The 22,476-nt window shown below is 41.0% G+C and overlaps 1 protein-coding gene across 4 annotated transcripts in view; it reads right to left on the bottom strand.

Annotated features, from left to right (window-relative positions):
• Nucleotides 1-22,476, bottom strand: part of mid2 (midline 2) — a 127,170-nt gene that overhangs the window by 17,112 nt on the left and 87,582 nt on the right. For all 4 annotated transcript variants that reach the window (XM_079556377.1, XM_079556376.1, XM_079556379.1 and 1 more), the window contains 4 exons: nucleotides 12,475-12,582; nucleotides 6,678-6,826; nucleotides 5,077-5,204; nucleotides 4,040-4,183 (listed from right to left, as the gene is read on the bottom strand). In XM_079556377.1, coding sequence (XP_079412503.1) covers nucleotides 4,040-4,183; nucleotides 5,077-5,204; nucleotides 6,678-6,826; nucleotides 12,475-12,582 — 529 coding nt within the window. The remainder of the gene's footprint in view (nucleotides 1-4,039; nucleotides 4,184-5,076; nucleotides 5,205-6,677; nucleotides 6,827-12,474; nucleotides 12,583-22,476) is intronic.

Raw genomic sequence — 22,476 nt, 5'->3', positions numbered from 1 at the left:
ATTTAGTCCTCATCTTCACGGTAATTCCTGTGAGATTACAAAAAAGAAGCAAATGAAAAAAAAAATCAGATGCTCTTCCGTTTTTCGATGACTGTGAGCTCTCAGCCATCCAGGTATTTTAAGGAAAAATGTCCTCAATTCAACCCAATCAAGTTGACAACTGTGAAAACCTCCACTATAATTGTTTCATGTTCATTTAAGTCCACATTCATGGGGTCTTTGCCTGTTGTCTCACCTGCGCCTCAGTGGTGCCTGACAGTTGATCCTGCTGCTTGTCTACTCAAAGCCCTGTGGGGATCTGCAGAGACAGACTTTACCCTCTCAGTGCTGTCATCCTGCCCGCTGTGATACTGACTCTCACTCATCATCATTAAATCAACTCGTCGCCACAGGCCACTGCTTATGATACAGGTGGAACTAAGATGGCTCCAGATACCCGCTGTGCTCACTGAAATTATGAAATATACTGAGTGATGAGTTAAATTAGAAGAATTCTGCAAAAAAGAAAAATCTTTGAGTTGATCCAAGCAGCAGGCCAATTGTTGTTTACAATACCATAACATCATTACTGCCTAAAACGTGCTTGTAAACTCATATATGCAATTTGAGCAATGCAATCATAAAGAGCAATTCAAATTTGGCTGTAAACAAAAAACAGCACAAAACAATCTGTCAGATCAGGCCATATGGTGTCACTCTCTGATTCCATTTTCTACTTTTTGGTCCACTGATCACACAAACTTGCTGGACCTTACGCCTTTTATCTTTCTCATGGGAGAGACAGATCAGAGAGAGCTAAATCTGCAGTAAAAGTCAAATGGCCCGGTCGACTAAGTGAGGACGTCTCTCGTTCTCAGCCGTGATCTCGGAGGACGTTGTGCGGCAGCTGCATGTGAGCCACTCCGTCTAGCGCAGATGAAATGGATCCTGATGTTTCAAATGGTTAGGGCACTTTAGATGGAGAAATGCCAGGCTCTGGGGAGCGGGAGCAGAGATGATGACAGTATGAAGGAGGACAGAAGAGTGGTGTACGCAGGTGTAGGCCTGTGCACGATCGGGATTATTTACTTTAATCACATCCTTCCAAGAGCCGACGAGAGGCAATTTACCTGCCCTGCGGACCTGTAATCCAGTCTAATTCACACTTGTGCATGATCCTGTCTCGAGCAATTAAGACTCAGCAATTATTGTCAATAATTTATAATGATAGTTTTATTAAGTATACTAAAGTGCAGCTGATGACCATCTCAGGAGTCGAATAATAAGTGATTATTTTGAAACAATTGTATTTATTGCATTTGAGTGTTGTTTTTTGGGTCATTTTGCAGTAAAATGACCAAAAAAAGGTAAAACATATGCTGACTGATATGCATTATTAGACCAGATTTTCATCCAAAATTTTACATATATATATATATATATATTAGAGGTGGGCATAGATTATTTTTTTAAATCTAGATTAATCTAGATTAATTCTGAAATTAATCTAGATTAATCTAGATTAAAATGTCTCGCTTGAATTCTGCCGAAGCCATTCAGAATATGTGTGCTACCCAAAAAATGACTAAAAGTAAATGGTAAATGGTCTCAACTTATATAGCGCTTTTCCACCTACATTAGGCACTCAAAGCGCTTTACAGCAAGGATCCACTCACCCATTCATACACCAATGTACGCAGACACTGGGGGCAATGTGGGTGAAGTGTCTTGCCCAAGGACACAACGACAGTGTACACTTTCAGGAGGTGGGAATCGAACCCCTGACCTTCCGATCATGAAACGACCTGCTTTACCATCTGCGCCACCGTCGCAGTCTTTGAGAATGAGTTTCTCAAGTCAGGTGGTGCGTTAGACCAGGGGCTCATCTCCTGTTTCCAAAGTGCATCACAAACTGCTTGAGAACGTTCTACTATGATAATTGGTGATGAAAATAATTCATGTTCAAGAAGATGCACTTGTGTTTACTAACTGTTTATTCAGTTAAACATTAATTTTGAACTGTAGGCCGACATTAGAGGTCCTGATGAACTGTTTACAGTCAGTAGCTTTGTGTCAATCAATTTTCTGGTGACAAACTAAATCTCCTCTTCTGCAACTATGACCTGCTACAGAAAAAAGATCTGGGACTTTAATGGTGCTCTTATCGGTGCTTTCAAAGAAAAAAGAAAAACGTTAGATAGAGGCTACTGTATATAGGCAATGTAGCTTAGGCCAATATTTTTTTTTTACGCAGCGTGTCGTTCCCGTGCACACCTGTCTCACCGCGCACGGCTGCAGAGAGAGGCGCGGAGCGGGGCAGGTCCAACACCGCGCTCTCGTGGCTCGGGGCTTTTAGTGCTTATTTTATTATTTTTAGCGCGGGTGATGCGACCCCGTTAGCCCGACTGTACTCACAGAAGAAGTAAATAAACTCACTGTGGATCAGTCGTAGAACCTGCTGCTCTTCGCCTCTTTATCCGATTCTCACTCGTCTGGTCATAGCGTCCATTTGGCAAAACTTAATCCATAACAAAAGTAGCTCCAGCATCCGCGTGGCAGTTGTTTTGGTTTCAGACGAATCACGTAACAGCGAGGCTGCGTGTGAGATGCATTCATGGACCGTAAGAAGTGCGGGAGTTTTTCACAAATGCGCGGATAAACCGGACAAATAATTTTCAGTCTGATACACTTTGCTTGCGCCAGAGGCCTCAGGCCGGAATACTTTAAGCCCTGAATAAAATATCACGGTGAAAGTCATCATAGCTTGCAGAGTATAGACCCAGCTCCCAACCCAGCTTTGAAAATAGATTAACGGCGATATTTTTTTTTATCGCGCGATAAGAGTCTTGCGTTAACGTAGCACGTTAACGCCGTTAAAGGGATATTTCAGGATTTTTCAAGTTTTTTCAAGTTCCTTTCACTATGATAAAACCTGTGTTAGTGAGTGTATACCAGATAATTCACAATGACTAAACTAGACGTTGATCTTTCACCTCTTAACCCCCGCCTTAACTGAGCACATTTTCTCCAGTTGAGCTTTATCCAAATCGAACTCCCTTTTTTTTGTATTTTTTTTTTTTGCAGTGTTGTCGTTACTTTTTTGTCGCTTTGCCTTGCCCCTTTTTGTTGACTTTATATCCCTTTTTGTTGTCTGTTTTGATGCGTTTTTGTTGCTTTTTTGTCACTTTATTAGTAGCCTGTTTTGTTTTGTTTTTGTCGCTCTTTTAGATACGTTTTCTTCCTCATGTATGTCTCGTTTTTGTCGATTTCTACAAACTGAAGGAAATGTGCTCGGTTCAGGTGGGGGTGAAAGGAACAGGCCAGCGTTTTTCCATACTGAGAAATGTTCTTACCTGAGCTTAGACGAGTTGCTGCGTACCTGTCTGTTCCTTTAAGGTTAATAGTCATCTATCATGCAAAATCCAAAGTTGATGCAGCCATAATCTGAAACTGAGTATTATAGCTGTTCTGTGATGCTTGAAAGAGACAATAAACACACTTTTTGTAGCTGAAAGAGAGTGTCAAAACTCCAGCTGTTATTATTTTGTGTTGACAGCTAAATATAACTATGGAGATCTTCCTATACAAACTATTTATAAAGGCTATTGCCCTCATTAAAGTTCACACAAAACCTACGCCCTTGATTCCAGAAGTGTCAAAGCTTCTTGGATGTCAGACATACAGCTTTAGTTGAAAAATCGTCTTTAAAGACCTTTACTGCACTGTCTTTCAGATTCCTCTAACACACAAGGGCCAATCCAGCCTCGTTGCACTAAAAATAAAGGATGGAAACTGCGCATGGAAAGTGTGGCTGTGTTATGTAACAGGGTTTGCATGAAATATTGACGAGGGGAAATCAGCGGGGATGTATTGTGTTCTACTTTCCTCTGTTTTTAGGGCAAAAAGGTCACCGAGTTTTTTAAGGTTTCTCCCCATGTTCTGCGCGCATGAGTGTATTTACAACAGGGGAAGCGTGCTGCATGAGTGAGCTTTCCAGACTCCCATGACAGCCTTGTGCTCTGTATAATGTGTAGTCGACGTAGTACGTGCGCTGACTTACTGATGAAGTTAGTCTGCCCGGTGTAAATCGTATACTGCAGCTCATAGGAGGTGACGCTGAACTCATCCTCGGACGTCCAGTGAACAGTGATGGTGTCGTGGGAGGCCGTGCACAGCTCCTCACGTATGGAAGGAGGGTTCGGCGCTGCACAGAAAAGATTTACAGTGTCATGGAGTGTCGTATCATCCCTAATAAAAAGAAAGGAGGACAGGCAGGACTGACTGTATTCAGGTTTGCTGTACTGGTTTAAAGCAGTACTGAGTAACTCATGCCCCTAGAGGCCATAAGCGCCACTGCAGGTGTCGTAGCATGTTGCGTTTTTTTACTCATTAATTGCCCGTGAGAGTAAATACTACGCTGACAGAAAAGACAAAGGGAGAGAAGGATATTGTACATCCAATTACACAATGGAGATCATTTATTTCACTCAAACTTGGCTGTAAATACTGTTTAAGTGGCGCTAGCCTGCAGTTAGCTTTGCCGTTAGCCTGTTAGCTTATTTTTCGTCATTCCATTAGTGTGTATTGCGGCCTTCGACCCGGTGGCAGCAAAGTTGCAATTGTGGTTTTCTGGCCAGAGACACTAGGGGGAGATGAAAGACCCCCCAATCATCCCATTAACACTTGCATTATCCCCAGAGGGACTATGAAAAGGATTTATTAAGGTAAACAGGTTACTTAGTACTGCTTTAAGTTATAGTATTTGTCAACCCAAAGCAAAGGGTTGTGTGGGCCTTTTGATTAGACAGTTGATAGTGGAAGGGCTTAAGCAACAAAAGCAAAAGACAGAAAATACATATAAAAGTGTTTTCAGCAGTGGATAGATTAACATTATAGTTAAAATTCATATAAACAGAGTCAAGTCAAATACATGTTGCAAATGAGGTCACCATTGAACACAATTATAGACGATTATATTTTGCTTTGCATTCCTTTGAGTTTGAGGGGCAGCCAATTGATGTTTTAACAGTGTAATCTCAATTCCAATATGACGTGGCCGTAATTCTACTCACACACACTGGCAACACGTCCGCCTACCTGTCAGATAGTCGAGTCCTTCCAGGATCTTCTTCTCTCTGGAAAAGTCCAGCGCAAAGTTGTCGAAAGCCTCATTGAGGTTGACATCGGGAATGAGCACTTGGGAGGAAGCCGTTGCCATGGCAACCCTGCAGTGAGTGCAGACAAGAGTTTGTGTGTAAAAAAAAAGAAAAATGTAGGCAAATGTCAGGGAAAGATGAGAGAGTACAGGGGAGGTCAGGAAGTCAGACGGAGAGGTTACACAGGAAAACAAAGATGAAGGGCACACAGGAGTGGGTGGGCGATATTGGATGATATTTTTGGACTGTTCAAGACGTATGTGCAAACAAAGGTCTTGGGCGCGTTTTGACTTAATGCGTCTGACCTATTATTATACTGATTTAGCTGCACAAAAAGATATTAGTCAATATTGATTGAAACATTAATCAAGTTGCTGAAGTAATATTCATTCAAGTAAGACTATGTGCTTTCAGTACAATATATATGTTACAAATGAACTTTGTGCTTTGCAAAACATGCTCTGCAGTTCTATATATTAGTAATAGTATATCTTACATTTAAGGTGCATTATGCAGCTTTTGATGTGGAAAATATAGTTAATATTTGTGTGAGTTTGATATTGTAGTGACCCAGCGGCTGTATGAGTGGCTAGCATGGCACCTTTCATTTCTGTCACAGTTGTCTCTATAACGCTCCAGGATCAATTGTTTTGTAGGTTTTCTGGTGAGAGGGTCCGTCAGCAGTGAAAACCTTCCAAACAATTGATCCTGGAGCGTCCTAGAGGCCACTGTGATGGAAAGTAAAGGTGCCATGCTGACCACTCATACAGCCGCTGGGTCACTACAAGGTCAAATACACACAAATATCAAGGCTGGACAGGTGTCACAGCAGACACTGCATGACCGTTGAGAAATGCAAAAATATCGGTCAAAAAAATCGGCCGAGTATATCGGCATGGGCCAATAAAAATCCACAAAAAGGCATCGGCCTTAGAAAAACCCATATCGGTCGACCTCTAGGTAGCAGTGCTTTCAGTTAAATCATAATTTGATCAGGAGGAACTGTACTTTTACAAATGAAATTAGTTGTGCTTAGCTGATATCAGGCATTCACAAGGTGTACGCCCAAAAATAAACCCAATTATCGTCTCCAAAAACACCTTGCATGAATAGCTCAGTAACAAATCTAGTCTTTGGCATTAAATGGAGCATAACCCTTTCTGTCCATGTTTCAGTGAGGAGTGGCATTACTCTTTGATGCTAGCTAAAAACATGGAGATTTATGGACTTTACAGCAGTCCAGAAAAAGAAATTGAAGATCCGTCTTACAAATGATAAATGATTTTCGACTGAGACATGACATCGATTTGAGTAGAGCCAGAGAGTTTTTAATATAGAACACTGATTTCAAGAAGGAGGAAAAAAGGTTTAAATCAAAACCGGCCTGTTGTGGAGAAAAGAACATTAATGTCAGCTTCGTGAAAAATGTTTTATAGAGCAGCGTAGCCGGACAGCAAAGCCAATTAAAGTTGCGGCAGGCACAGTTTAGCCTCACTTAACCCCTGGGTTGGCTCTGAGTGTGTGTGGGTGAGTGCGCCGTACCTCTCAGCGACGTTCCTGGCGGTCTGCAGAAAGCGCGCGTGGTCGTTCTCCTTCAGGCTCTGCTCTGCCTGAGTGATGAGGGCACTGGAGCGCTCCAAACACTGGCGACAGTTGGCAATCTGCTGGGCCAACTTACGCAACTTCATTACCTGAAACAAACACAAGCCACTTACTCTTACTCCTTTACATGCTTTGAGTCTCTAAATTGGTAAAAGGTACATGTAAGCTTAAAAGCCCAACCAAAGAAGGCGTCAGAAATTAGCACTAGCTACGCTCTTCGTGCATCGTGGCAGAGGAAAACTTGTCTTGTAGAAACTCTGACAGAGCTTTTCCAATCGCAGGCCTTAACCTCTTGACACCCCACACTCTTAGAAGGGCAAGATGCAAGTTGGCCATTTTATACTCACTACTGCCACCTCAGGTCATTCGCATAACTGCAGCTTCTATATTAAGCTCGTGCATGATGCCAATTCAGACCCGAATTCACGTCTTTTTGAGTGACAGTGCTGGATTTTAGAGGCAGTTGTGGTGAACAGGTCTGGGCTCATTCTACACCTCAGGACATTGCTGGAACATGTAGGGGGAGGAAAATACATACTTTTAACATTTTAAAACTCCGTACAGTCCCTTTAAGGTCACAGCATGTAGGCCAGTGTCATATCTTTTTCCCCACGTTGTTGCTTTTCCCCCCATTTTTTCCATCACTTTTTCATCATGTTTTCGTCGCTCGTTCGTTGCATTTTCGTCCTTGTTTTCGTCTCATTTTTGTTGCTGCTTTGACACTTTCTTTCAAGAAGCTTTTAGATTTGGGTAAAGCCAAATTGGAGAAAACATGCTCGGTTCAGGTGGGGGTTGAGAGGTTAAACTGTGGATCTCTCACCCACTAAAAGCACTTCAGTGGAGAGTTTAAAGTCACAGCTTAAAACCCAATTCTCGAACAAGACATTGCATTTTTCATAATTTTTACATTGTGTCTAACCATTAATATTAGTGTGCAGTACTTGGGAAAGTTCTGTCGGTTTGTAAATGTGCTTTATAGATAAATGCGAACAAAAAACAAAATCATTAAATGGCCAATGAACAGATATTTTCCATTTTACCGCTGAAATGTGGTGAGGATGTGTGGCTTAAACGTATTTACAGAAGTAGTAATGGCAGCTCAGCTTTGCATAAATAGCAGCACACTCAGCAGTGGTGGAAGTGGAAGTTGTGCTGGAAAAGAGTTGTTTCAGAGCGGGGGCACTTTTATTTTATTTTCCACTTTATTTCAGAGACTCGATTTTATTCCATAGTCCATCATTTCAGATCGGTCCACATACTGTCTGTGAAAGATTGTTGGCAAAAAAGCTCCTAAATTCTAGTTCAAAGTCAGCAGTGTGTGTGCCTCTCAGGGGGATGACGCCCGCTGTGACGCCTGACTCCTGGTAAAATATGAAAACCAACACAGCTGCAACCACCTCAAAACAAGCTACTGAGGATTTGGAATGAGACCAAATGCATGACGTCTCGAACGGCAAATCATGTGGCGACAACAGGAGTGCAAGTCTAGTAGCCACACATCACACTGAAAATACACTTCACAGCCAATGATTTAAGCCAACGCTTCATTATTTGTGGAAGCGACATTTTAACCCAAATGTTTGAAAAGTAAGGAGTTTAAAAGAATATTTCAGGATTTTTCACATATGGCCTCTTTTCATAGTTATCCAGAGTGTTGTTGATTTCTGGAGTTTTTTCTTTTTTTAAAAATTCATGCAGTCCAGTTTAGCGGCGCTAGGCTAGTACTAGGCTAGCGCATGTCTATGGTAAGAGCTAGCCTGCATTAAAAACAGTCTGACCCGCTCCACAGTGCACCTGAGGCAAATCACTTATAACGCCAGACTAACGATATAAATGTCTGTGTCAATAGAATATTTTTTGAAATATAACTGAGTTTGCATCACATGAATTACTGCAGTTTGAGGGACTATTTTCTAGCAGATCACTCCGCCGTTGCGTAGCTTACAACCACGGAGCTGATGCTGCTCAAATATAAGTTCTTTTAAATGCAAAATGGTTATAATTATTCTATCGACACAGACATTTATACAGTAGTCTGGTGTTATAAGTGATTTGCCTCAGGTGCATTGTGGAGTGTGTCAGACTGTTTTTAATGCAGGCTAGCTGATACCGTAGAAATGCGCTAGCCTGGCACTAGCCTAGTACAACTTAACTCTTAAAATATAAGGACTGCATGAAAAAAAAAAAAAAATCTCCAGAAATCAACAACACTGGAAAACTAGGAAATTAGGCCCTATGTAGAAAATCCTGAAATGTCGCTTTAATACATACTTTCTAAATTTGCTCACAGGTAGGCCAAAATGTTCGGACAAAGTAGCTGAAACAGCTTGACGTCATCTTTAACCTTTACTGTATAATGCTGCTCCTTTTGCTTGTAATTTCTGTATGGCAGAACTGTAATGCAATTTCCGACTGTCTACACAGAGAGCGCGCTTGTCCAATTTCAAGCTAAACTAATCCACTTACATTCATTACCTCTCATATCCTGATTCACCAAATTATCTAAAGTGGAGTGTGTATGAGCCACAAGAGATACAGTGCAGGAGAGGAGATTAAGTGAGGTAAAAAGCAAGCTTCAGAGGGTAGGGGTTTGAATAAATCAAAAAGTTGTTTTGATAATTAACAATTACATGAATGACTCAAGTGTCTTTGTACAGTCAGATCTGCCCTGGAAATTTGTACTGCTGTTTTAAGTAGTTCAAATTTGTGTCTGCGAAACCTGCAAGGCTACATCCCTGTTAATTCCTCATACCATTGGCTTCATTTGCCAAGTGAATTTACGAATCTGGCAAGAATTGAGTTTTACGTACTGCAATAGATAGTACATGGTTTTAAAGAAAAATGAAAGAAACACAAGAAAAAAGTAACAGAAAAGTGATGAAAAAGGGATGAAAAAGTGACAAGAACGTGGTTGGTTAAGAGGTTAGCTCCCACCTGAACCGAGCACGAACACAAGGATGGAAACATAACAATAAAGTGACAAAGAAGAGCCGGAAAAGCAACAATATCACAATAAAAAACTAAAAAGTGATGAAAAAGCAACAAAAACACGACGAAAAATGCCTCAAAAATGAGAGAAAAAGTGCTGAGCTCAGTTTTGTAGGTCTTTCAAATGAAGTGTTACACTGGGCTATAGCTTTTAGATTTGGGCAAAGCTGAAGTGGAGAAAATGCGCTCGGATTAAAGTGGGGGTAGGGTGAACAAAATTGCAATAAAAGTCCAGAACGCAAGCCCTGTTTCAGCTGTACTTAAACTTTATTCAAAAGTGTTTAAGCTGAGAGCGGAGCTTTCTTTGACATCTTAGCCGCTTCCTTTAAGTAGCCATAATCTGTTGTTGTCATTTTGAGCCGGCTGTTGAGCGCGCTGAGAAGAGAAGCGAAACGGCTTTAATGATGGCCTATTATTTAGCAACATGTGCCTCAAACAACATTTTTAGCCTTGATTACTCTCTCCCTCAGAAGCGCGGCGTGTGTGTGTTAGTTTGTGGGGGTAGCTGAAATGGAGCATACTCTTTAGACATTCAGCCTAAATCTGGCAGTGCTGTCTCATCAGTATTCAGAGTTTTAGGCTCTTATACATGGTGGGTCCTTCTGAAGGCACAAAATTACTTTCTTTGAACATTTACTTTTCATTATAGGGATTGGGCCCAATAAGAGAACCGAGTAAAAAGAGTAAAGAAGTTTTCACAGGGCGGTGATCTTTCAGTAACAGCCTGAACGTGACTGAACTACAACTTCATCCGCTTCAGGCTTTGGGGTGTCACAGTAAAATGTCTGCCTCTAAGCACACAGTGATCTGAACACTCTAAATTAAGCACATTATTATAATCGCCGATTAGTGGTCAATTTTGATTACCCACCACTGCTGACAGAGAAACCCCCTGAAGAGCTTTGCTTTTGAAGATCCAGCCACCCCATTTTGGCCTAATTCACAGTCACCTTTCTCACTCAAAAGTGCCATAATTAAGAGATAATCTTCACTACCAGACAACACCCTTTAATACTGAATCGGCTACTGCACCTTATGTAAGTATTTCAATGTTGTTGGCCTCGATGTTGCTGTGAATTTGTAAAGTCAAGCAGAAAAGACTCTTGGAGGACGTGCTTGTTTTGTTTGGGCATGATTTGGCTAAGGGCACACTTTCCTCAGAGACTGTGATAGAACAACATGAAACTGGAGAGAGAAAAGGAGCACCTTTCATGGAACCGCTCACCATAATCGGGCATAAAAATCCTGTTATGCTGTTTCAGTCACCTCTGCAGAGCTTTACCCCCAAAATGGAAGCATTACTGTGTTTTTGGGAGAAGGGACTTGTTTACTTGTGTCTGGCTGAGTTGCCTTTGTCCAAAACACTGGTCAGTAACAATGCGGTGGATCATTTCGACTGTCTATATATGGTGTTCGTTATGTACAATAATAATCTGACAGGGTGTCTCACAAACCAAACAATGTGTAGCCCAGTCATGTTTAGGCAGTGAGCTAAACCCACAATTTATGCCTTCATTATCAAAGAACCATGTCCCTAACTATTGAATCTACTTCATTATTTGTGTGTTTCATCTGTCTACAACTAATCTAACTTGGAGCTCATCCAGTTGCTGAGAATCCCTACCTCATGTGATTGAAATATTTCATAATATATGAAATTACCACTGATTGAATTATAAAAGACGTGTGAAACTAACGATGGGCTATAAAGCATTGAAAAAAATTCTAATAATGACAAAATCCTGTTTTACTGTTCTTTACTTCTGTTCAGCAATTGAAACAAGTAAAACCATTCTCCAAGTATGTAAGGATTGTTGTCCTTGTGAAGCTATGAAAAGAATATTATTTGTCATTATATACAAGTGCAGTGAAGCTTGTTTGGCTCTTCAAGGTGCGTTATGTAACTTTTTATGCGAAAAAGAAAAAAAAAAGTTGCTGGTTGCTCCGTGCAGGTGAAGTTGCAATTGTGGTTTTCTGGCCAGAGATACCAGGGGGAGATGAAAGACCCCAATAATCCCATCAACACTTGTATTACCCCCAGACTCAGGGTCTATAAAAAGGATTTATTAAGGAAAACAAGTTACTTAGTATACTGCTTATAAGTCTCAATAATAACTAGTAGGAATTCAGGCTTAAAATATTGGACTTCATAATTTTAGATACAAAATGAATGTGTAATCTACTACTATACTCTACTGTAGCCATACAATGCGGTGGGGAGATACTGCAACATCTAAATGCAGTGCTTCTGAAATTTTAAAGATCATGGCATAGTTCACTCTTATGCATGCATAACAAATGCCACATCGGTCATCGAAAGGTAAGAACCCTCTTTAGTCAGGGCGATGCACATCGCGGCATGTCCATCTGTGATTAGTCGAATTACTCGCAGTGCAGTTGATTCATCCCTCCCTTGACCCTTAAATATTAACACATCAGCTCCGAGCAGCTTCAATCAGGCTTCGTCGTGTGCACTTCCTGCCTCTCTTCTCCTCTATTCGCTGATCTGCTCATGCTTTACAGAGCACTGCCTTTTTCTTGCCAGACTCTCAGGAGACTTAACCTCTCACTTTGTCTGCTAGAACAACAAAACATGCTCAAGCTCTAAATCGCAAGCATGTTGTTTGCAAAATTTACTTTCTCACCATATTCAACGCATTTCCTTTTCAAGATATTTGTGTTAACATAAAAGTAATATTGTATGTAATAAGAGTAAAGGCATTAAAAGTAAGACCCTCAGCTGCCGTACCTTGGACTCCTTGATCTTGACAGCAATGACCTGCTTTCTCTGACGGATGATCTCCACCAGCTCGTCGCACTCCTCCACCAGCTTTGCTTCATGCATGGCCGTGTTTACCTACACAATACACATACAACATCATAAGAGAGAGATACTGACACATGTTAAGACTTTACAGCGCACTGTGTTTTTTTATCATTCACATCGCGTTACTCTTTCCGACAGATTCAAGCCTGTGAAGTGTAAAATGCCACCATCAAATACAGAGGCTTTGCAAATGCACAGCGCATCACTAACTTAATCAAAGATGTTCCCCTGGATTAGAATCAACAGCCGAGAAAAAAAACATACGCTGTCATTGACATTATTCAATTGTACATAAACTGCCTCTGCGTCTGTCAGGCATAAAATAAAAAGCAACCTCACAAACGACCTTGTGAAATATAATGCATTCTAAAATACATCTTTGTGCAAAACAATGGCTTCACAGAAAGGGCCTCTTGTCTTGATTCATTATCGTATTGCCAAACTTTTAATGGGAGTGTAACTTTCTATAAATAAACTTGCCACACTGTCTCCAAGTCTAGCGCTGCACAGACGGCTCTCCACAGCGCGTGAATTTGTGGTTCCGTAATACTACAAATTTCAGAACGAGTGAAGAGTCCAAGAAACCACAAACTTTCTGAAAAATAACACTGTGGATTAAGTACACGGGGAAATACTGTGTAAATGCTCCTGCTGCAGTTTGACTTTCCAGGTACTGCGTCTCCATAGAAAGCAGCACTCGCAAATGACATTCCCCGAACTCAAGCAACGCAGCAGGGGCCCCAGGAACCTTGTGGAATATCAACAGAAAGACCTCACAAACTAATCTAAGAGATCAATTAGGGCAAACGTTTTAAGAACGTGTGCTCCAACCGTGAAGGTTGGGTAAATTAAAGCTTTAACATTAGCCCTGTCTTGCAGCGGTACCCACACTTCGAGATGAAACATGTTCTAGTACAGGGTTAAATGTTGTTTATTCATTTGAAAAAGCCCCAGTATATTTCATGTTGGTAGGGGATCCATTTGCACCTTTACTCATACCTTGTGACAAAGTGCATTTGGCTTTTTCCCATGATTACAATCTTCATAATGCACTTTCTTTGAGAGTATCATTTAATAAAAAATAATGATAAACTTAACTATTCCTTCCTCTAAAGTCTGGTAGAACATCCACTATTTAAAAAAATACAGTGATACAAAGTTATTACTGTGCTGTAAGTGCCACCGTAATTTCTTGGTCAGACCGTTCTCACTTACCACAGCCAAAGACTCTCTCTAAAACCTACTTGTCTTGGTGTTTCAGGTTAATTCCAAAGCCTTAATCTTTCTATTGTTGCACTACGGCTAAGCAAGATCATATCCTGCCTCCACAAAGCCTATTACAAGATGCCGAGCCACTTAAGTCTCATTATTCACCCTCACACACTGCGCAATTCATTCTGTAAGAGCCCACTCATGGCTGCGGATAACTAATTAAACATGAGAAATGCACAGACTGAGATGCAAACTTTATCTTCACCTGACTCTAAACCTGCACCGGAGTTAGTTTTTTATACGCCCACTAAAACACAAACACTGTCATCACCCCCGGCACGTTAGGATTTATCAACCACCTCTGCAGAACAACTTTGACTGGCACAGCGGAGACAAATTACAGGCATGTGGAGTAAAATGGCACCTTGTGAATTGGAAACTGATTCATCGCTTGAGTCAGAAAAGTTTTAAAAATTGTAATAATTATGTCAATAAAAACTGTACAAAGACAAATCAACCACTAGGGCTGTGCTCCATATACTGTCGACAATATATCGTTTTGGAATACAGTGGGGAAAAAAAGTATTTGGTCAGTTTCACATAGACATTCTATTGGATTTTGGCCAAATACTTTTTTTCCCCACTGTATGTGACAATACGCGTATCTTATTGAGGCAGCTGTATCATGATATGCAAATATGTTTGTCTAACCATAGTCTTTATTAAGAGCGTCTCACAACATGCACACTAACTACTCCAATGAAAGGCTTAAATTTGACAGTTTGTCCTTTCCATAGTCTCTCTGGGGGTAATACAAGTGTTGATGGGATGATTGGGGGTCTTAAATCTCCCCCTGGTGTCTCAGGCCAGAAAACCACCCTCTCAACTTTCCCTGCTCCGACCCGGAGGCCCCAATACACACTAATGGAATCATGAAGAAGAAGCTAACAGGCTAATAGGCAAAGCTAACTGTGGGCTAGCTCCAATTTAGCAGTATCTACAGCCAAGTTTGATCTCCATTGTGTAATTGGGTTGTGGCACAATGTACAATATCCCTCTCTCCCTTTGTCTTCTCCGTCAGTGCAGTATTTACTCTCACAGACAATTAATAGAGATTTATGGTGGTTTGAGATCCTACAATAAGCAGCAGCATCATATACACTGCAAATGATACTGTACTATATAATACATAAAACATATTGTTTGCAGTTAGAGGTCACTTCATACACAGTTTCATAAAGTTTCCAGACCTCTTTTAATTACTTCTGTTTTATTATGTTACATTTCTTTTGTTCTTTTGTGTAAAAATACACAAAATACCATACAAATATGTATGGTAGTAGAAATTTGAAAAAAGTTTTAAAAAAATGACCATAAAAAAACAAGGAGATAGAAAGTTACAGCCTCTTTCAAAACCTGAGGGCAGATTTTTGTTAAGAATACTGGACAATAAGTAGAACTTTTTAAATTTTCAACACAATTACAGGAATACCACTGGGGCATGACTACTTCCTGAATGTGTCCAGTGCAAATTAATTATTGTGTGTGATTATTAGCTCGGTGCATGTATCTTGTCGGCCCTCATTTGCAAGTCCAGCGCTGAGCACGGACTGACAGCATCATCACTCACTTATCCATTAACCTCAACGTATCCTCCACCTGCCACAGCACAGATGGCTTCAGCATGGTTTACTATGTGACCACAAGAACAAGTCCCATGATGAGCTGCACACAGGAGTTACAAAAGCCTCGTCCCACCAGTCGTGTTGACTCGCAGCAGAAAGCTAAATGTGTGTCAGTCCTTATCACACTTGCACAATAACATCGCAGATTGTGAAAAGCGCAGCTAAATTAACCGCCCACTCCGCCAAAACAAACCCTAAATTGTTTTCTCTTCAACTCAGAGCACACTCATCTCCAGCTGACTGCATTGGTCACGTCGCGTGTTTGTTCATATTATTGTGGAATATACAAAATGTAAAGACGTGCACGTAAACAGGTTTTTGAATGTGTGTGACAGGATGTTGCCTATGGATAGGATTAGAAAAATTTAAGTGAAGGTGTCTGGACCCTAAAACAAATTGCCCTTTTGAGACATGAGAAACGTCAATGGCAATTTTACTTTGAGAGCCTTATGTTAGTTGCAGGTGATGTATGATAAACAATTAAGTCTACAAAATAAGGTCAATATACAACAAAATACTTACACTTTAATCACTCCTGCCTGAAACAAGCACATTTTCTCCAGTTTAACCCAAAAAGCATCTTGAAAAAAGTGTCAAAATAGTGACATAAATGAGATAAAAACGCAGCAAAAGAGCGATGAAAATGTGACAAAAAAGTGACAAAAATGTGACGAAAAAATGACCAAAATGTGATGAAAAAGTAAAAACAAAAATGACTTGCAGGTCTTAGCTTTCAAATGAAGTGTTACACTGGCCTATCTAAATCTAACAGGCTGTAACCTTTTAGATTTGGGTAAAGCTGCACTGGAGAAAATTCACTAGGTGAAGGCGGGGGCCAAGAGGTAAAGGTAAGTACTGTATATATACAATGACTTTAAGACTTTGTTAACCCTGAACAGGCTTTCCAGATTGTGTCATCGTTAGGCAGTGAAACCAAGCGAGATATTTTCACTCAAACAATCTAAGATGAAAGTTGGGGAAAAGGTCCAAAAGTGAATCTTACTGAACATGGGGGGTAAATGTTTTCCAACCAACCAGACTTGTCCAGTGCTGGTCAGGGTCCAACAGAGCAGTTAACCTCTGGCCATAGCCAAAACCTTCACACCTTGAATCAATTCTGTGTTCATTCCGCTACCATCAACTTCTCCTGCTCCCATTTCTCTTTACACTGCCCCTCGGCTTTTCCATTCCAGCTCTGTGTGGATTGCCTCACACCATTTTGGACCTCACTGATCACTCAAATTCAGTGCCTTGCATCTGTTCTGTACTATTCAAGGCAAGGGGATGTGGCACTTTATCATGTGAATTTCTCAGATGAGATGGATTTCCACAAAAGAAACTACCAAAAGGCAAAGGGTGATGTTTAGGGAACTAAAGTGTCTTTGCTAATGTCAAGCTTTACATGAAAATAATTTCTTCAGCACTGTTTGGAATATGTGCCACTATAATAATCACTATAATGTGCCCTGAAACTGTGTAATTATTGAGAGACTCGGTGAGAAAAATATCATAAATATTTAAGTCTATACATGCCATGACATCATGCATAGTTCCAGCGGCCTTTTTGAATACCAAAATAGAATTGTGCAGCACAACAACACGTAACAATATCTCTACTCAGGATGAAAATGAAAGTCGACTGATTGACGGTAGCCTTTTTATGTACTCGTGATCATTGCTCATGAAGATAAGAGTAAAAACACACACGTATTTGTGATATAACCTGCAAATGTGGCACAGACATAGCAGCTCTGTCTGTCGAGCTACAGCAGGATTTACTAAAGATCTGAAGAACTAAATTCACACATCAAAGAGTTTGTAATGTTGACAGAGTCTCAGTCTGAATCAGTGTTTAAGCTGCTCAAGATGCTAGCATGCTACCAGTTAGCAACTGTCAACCTACAACACGATAAACACATGTGTGGCTCACATCTATGAACACTGACCTCTGTCATATGTTGTATCCAAGGCTAGATCTTTGGAGTGTGGTTCAGGGCTTTCTCTTGGAGAGGTTAGAGCTGAGCTGTTGAAGCTAAATGCTAACTGGTAGCATGCTAACGTTTTGAGCAGCTTAAACACTGACTCACTGGTTTCTTCACATAAACGTAATCTGGGGCCGTGTTTTTACACTTATCTTCTTGAGCAATGATTACGAGTACATAAAAATGCCACTGTCAATCAGTTTCATTTTCATCCTGAGTAAAGATATTGTTACACATTGTAGTACTGCATAATTCTACTTCGGAATTTAAAATGGCCGCTATAACAACAAAGGTCACATGACTGAAAGGCATAGAAGCAAAACACAATAATTGATTAAAAAAAAAATGCATACTTTATCACCTGCAGGTGTAAATTTCACTGTTTTTTTTCTTTTCTTTTTCTTTTTAGGCTTTAAGGGTATACCCTCCAATTTTGATAAGGTCATGCAAAAATGTTTGACTGCAATAAGAAAAAATGTCTATGTCTTTCATGTCAGCGCTTCATTATAGCTCAACATAGCTCAACTATAAACTAAAATGGAAGTGATCACATCAGACAGTAGCCATGCAAAACAGAATGCCATATGGCAGCTTTAGAACAATACTGCAGACAAACAGAAGAAGCTACAGAGGAAAGGTAAGGTGAGGCACGATGAGTGCTGATACAGGGATTAGGGAGCATCACACAATCCTCATTCAGATTCTCCGCACAGACCGATGAGCTTTGGTGTACATAAACGCAGACAGGTCTCCACTAATGGCCTAAAGCTCATTGTTTAATCAGGAGACACACACGTTCGTGCACTAAACCCATGGGTGTCTGCCAGAGTGACTTTTTTAATAATACTTTTAATTCTCCTATGCTTAGCGCGTCCACTGCCTGCTAATGTGGCTTCACTGACAAGCTTGATTCCCTGGGTTTTAACACTGGTTTCTTTGCTCAAACTCTGCAATCTGGGCGCTTCGACTTGAGCAGAGACAGTTATTAAGGTTGTTCTCAAGTACAAGTTATGACACTGTGGTTGAAAAAAAAAAAAAAAAGATAGCTACATTAGGGGAGTGAGGGGTCTGGGTACAGAAGAAGTCAATTCAATATGGCGGTAAAGACTGCATGACAATGTTGAATACAAAAAACGCCACATGGCACGAGAACTAGAAGTTACATCTATTCAGGCTAAATAATCTAGCTTTATAAACACGGGGCTCGCAGAATACTTAATTCCTCAGTTGGCTAGACTGTTATAGGCAATTTTTTTCTACAATATTTTAAATGTCCTGTATCCAAGAGGAACCAAATCATAGCCCTATCTATAGTGTGAGAGCTTCACCTTTGCTCTCGTTCCTGCTTAGAGGAGAATCACTGAGCTTCTCAGCCTCAACTGTTGAAAAACCTTTGTGAAAGATAGTCATTCCAGCAAGAAAACGCAGACTGGAATTCTCCGAGCTTATAAACACAACTGCAGGTGATGACCCACTGGCCACACCTCTGCAAGACTCTGCTGCCAACTAAGATGTTATATATAGTTTAAGGCCTTATACTTGTGTTCTGGCTAATGGATGCTCACTAGAGAAAAAAGAGGAAGGAGGAGGTGGAGGAGCTGACCAGTGCTGGACACCATGCTCTGAAACAGGGACAAACCCAGGAGGCACTGCACCGTTTCAGAGGCTCAGAGGAGACTGAAGGCAGCCAGCCAGGTGTCCTCCGGATGCAATAGTTTCCTTGACCTCCAAAAACATGCTGCTCAGGTTGGCCTGCAGTGGTGGTACACCTGAACACAATTTTATTGTACGGTTGTACAAAAACAATTAAAGCACTTATACTTACTGCCAAATTTATCAACAATAGTCTAAGTAAAGTATAACCTGTTCAATTGACATTGTATATTATCTTTACCTTTTGTCAGACTTCTGAACTTTACTTTTTTGCAGTTTTTAAGAATGAACACATTTGAATGATGGGCACCTGAGGTCAATGAGATATTGTCTCTGCACAAAAGTGGTGGCACATGTCCACATCCGTCCTTCGCCTGTGCTGTACACTTTTATCTCTAAAAGGACACAGCATTCTCAAGCTTTTATTTCATTAGGTCAAAACATTTTCAGACTTTCATTCCATTCAACTTGTTTTGGCAAACTAATTTCAGACTTTATAATGGCTAACCACACAAAACTGTGTATTTATTTCAGTGTCTGGGTTGACTAGAGTTATTATAGTAGCGATGCTAAAGCTTGAGGTGAATCTTCAAAAGCATGCTTCCTCATCCTCGCACATTGTGCTCTTAACGCTGTTTCACAATCCTACATTCAAAAGCCTCCAAATATTGTTGTAAAGACGTTCTGCTGCTGAGAGACACATCCAGCTCATCGTCGATTCAACACATCTTTTTCCTGAGCTGGAGGAGGAGCACATTCCCAGAAGAGAAGCCGAGAGGAAACGAACGCACCGCTGGCATGTGCTGACACACCGCGCGCTCGCTCTGCTGTTTGATCACATCTCTGGCACAGATACAGTATGATGCAAACAGGAGGAAGAGGAAACCAGGTCACACTCTGAGAACCCTTGCGAGACTTTTTACTTTGCACATTGTTCTTTCAAACCATTTTATTACTATTCAGTGGTGCTGCAATTTTGCAGTTTTTTCTCTGAACAGGTTCCACAATCAAATGTGTTGTTGCAGGCTATGGTTGGCCTCACAACCCTGCTATTTATAATTGCATATTTATTTATTATCTTTATTTAAGGGAACATCAACAATTATATGTATCCCAACATTAATATAGAGTCAACACATTTTTGTCCCATCCATTATCACAACCAGCTGACTCACAAAAATGTGGATTTGATCACACAAGGATCAGCTTGAAAATCGACACTGAGACAGATATCAAACCAGCAAATGTTCAAATGTCCAACAGTCTACAGTGAAGCTGCCGATGGATAATTATTCTTGAGCTCAAAAAAAGGCCAATGAGAAAAAAGGAGAAAATAATAATAAGATGGACAGGATATACAGTAGACGTGCCCAGAGCTGATGGGAATTCATCTGCAAATAGGGCAGTGGGCTAACATCCAGTCCTTGCTGAAGCTTCAGGACAGCAGTTGAAGAGTGAAGAACTCATCTGTTGGGTCTGGGGGTCCTCAAGTCGCTCAAACACAGATGGTTACATTTTAATGCCTGAATCCTCTCTTTCATTTATCCAGGTTTAATTGGCGCATAAAACTATTGTATTACATTTTGTTTGTCCTGTATATTTTTTAGCATTTCCGTTTTGTTGTACTGTATCTTTTTAACTTAAAGGAATAGGCCACCGTTTTTACATACTGAGATATGTTCTTACCTAACCTTAGACGAGTTAAGGCCTCTGCATACTCCACAAGACGCGAGAACTTTGTTCTTGTTCTTGAGGCAAAAAGAACAAGAACAAAGTTCGTCTGCGCTCTGACATTTCATACTCCACAAGACGTTTTGCTGCCGAACTGCCACGCCCCCTTTCTCCTCAGCCAAAACAAACAAGGAATGACCGAAATAAAACAAGCCATTTGACTTCAAACTATTATAAAATGCATCAGTCACGATATTGCAAACATTTTGAAGATTGACTTCATGTTTAGCCACATCTCACGCTGGTTTATTATGTTAGAAAACGTTAACGTTAAAAGCTTACCTCCGTGTCACTCGGTAAAACCATGTTGTTTCATTTCATTTCATTTTATTTATTTATTTCATTCAAAAGTGATGTTGTGCAATCACAATAAATAAAACCGCCAAGCCAACACGGTCTGAATGAAACGGAGCAGAGCAGAAGAACAAGTCTTATAATATCTAATAGTTTCACGTCTGTGTAGCCTCTCAGTACAGGTTTTGTCCATCCAAGAACCTTCACTGAACATGTTGGTGATGTTTCCCGGTGTTTGATGAAAGGGTCTAAGATGTACAAGCTTGGTATTCCTCCGTCCACAAGCCTGAACCACTTTTTCTTTTCTTTATCACTCGCCTCTTTTACGCAGGTAGCGCCAGGCTCTTCTGTTTCCTCTTCGTCCTCGCGCAAAACGTCCGCGTGTGTCTCCCCAGGACTTTGTTGCCATTTGCGTGTCCTTGTAATCCTTCAGCGAAGTATTTTACTGCTGCGAGCGGTGCCTCAAAAGTATCCATGTTGTCTCCGTTTTCCGCACCGGTGTTAGGACGTAAACATTGGATTCTCGCTTCCCGCTTCCGCTAAAATAACCCCGCCCACTAAAAATCCAGCCAATCACAGCCAGAGTTCTCGCAGCCCTGCCTAACAAAGTTCTGCTGGGCTGATGCGTCAGCCAGACCTGCCGAACAGGAGCTGCGAGAATAAAATGACGTCATTTTGTTCTCGCAGCTCTGGGTGCGAGAACAAAGTTCTCGCATCTTGTGGAGTATGAATAGGCCTTTAATATATACCCGTCTGGTCTTTGTCCGTATGCGCTGTCACACAAACGGAGCACATACGCAGCCTCTCCCACATGTCATATAGCTCCAAAAAAGCTCACGATAGAAGCTACCAAGCTCTTCCACGTGTTCCCTATTTAAATAAAGTTACGTGAAGTGTTTTCAAGCGAAGTATATTTACACAGAAATGTAACATGTCGATTTTATAAGCAGATAAAAAGGGGTACTATATTGTGAGGCGTAATGATACGAGGAGCACAACGTCCGCGCAGTAACTCCTAAAGGTTATTGACGGAAGTGAGCGGGGGGAAGTCTTTCCTTATTTCTCATTGTACAACCATAGAAACAAAATTGTGTGGCGTTAATCCTGAGCCGCGCCACCACTGTGAACCAACCTGACCAGCATGTTTTTGGAGCTCAGGGAAATCGTAGCTGCCGGCTGGCTGCCGGCTGGCTGCCTTTAGACTTCTCTGATCCTCTGAAATTGTGTTGTTCCTGTTTCAGAGCGTGGTGTCCTGCACTGGTCAGCTCCTCCACCTCCTCCTTCCACTTCCTCCTGCACATCTCCATCCGCTCCACAACAGTCTTTCACCATCTTCTGGGAAGTGCTTAGCAGTAAATCTGTTTTAT

The sequence above is a fragment of the Gobius niger genome (assembly GCF_951799975.1).
Source record: "Gobius niger genome assembly, chromosome: 5".
Lineage (NCBI taxonomy): Eukaryota > Metazoa > Chordata > Actinopteri > Gobiiformes > Gobiidae > Gobius > Gobius niger.
Note: the sequence above shows the minus strand (reverse complement) of the source record. Positions and strands in the feature narration are given on the sequence as shown.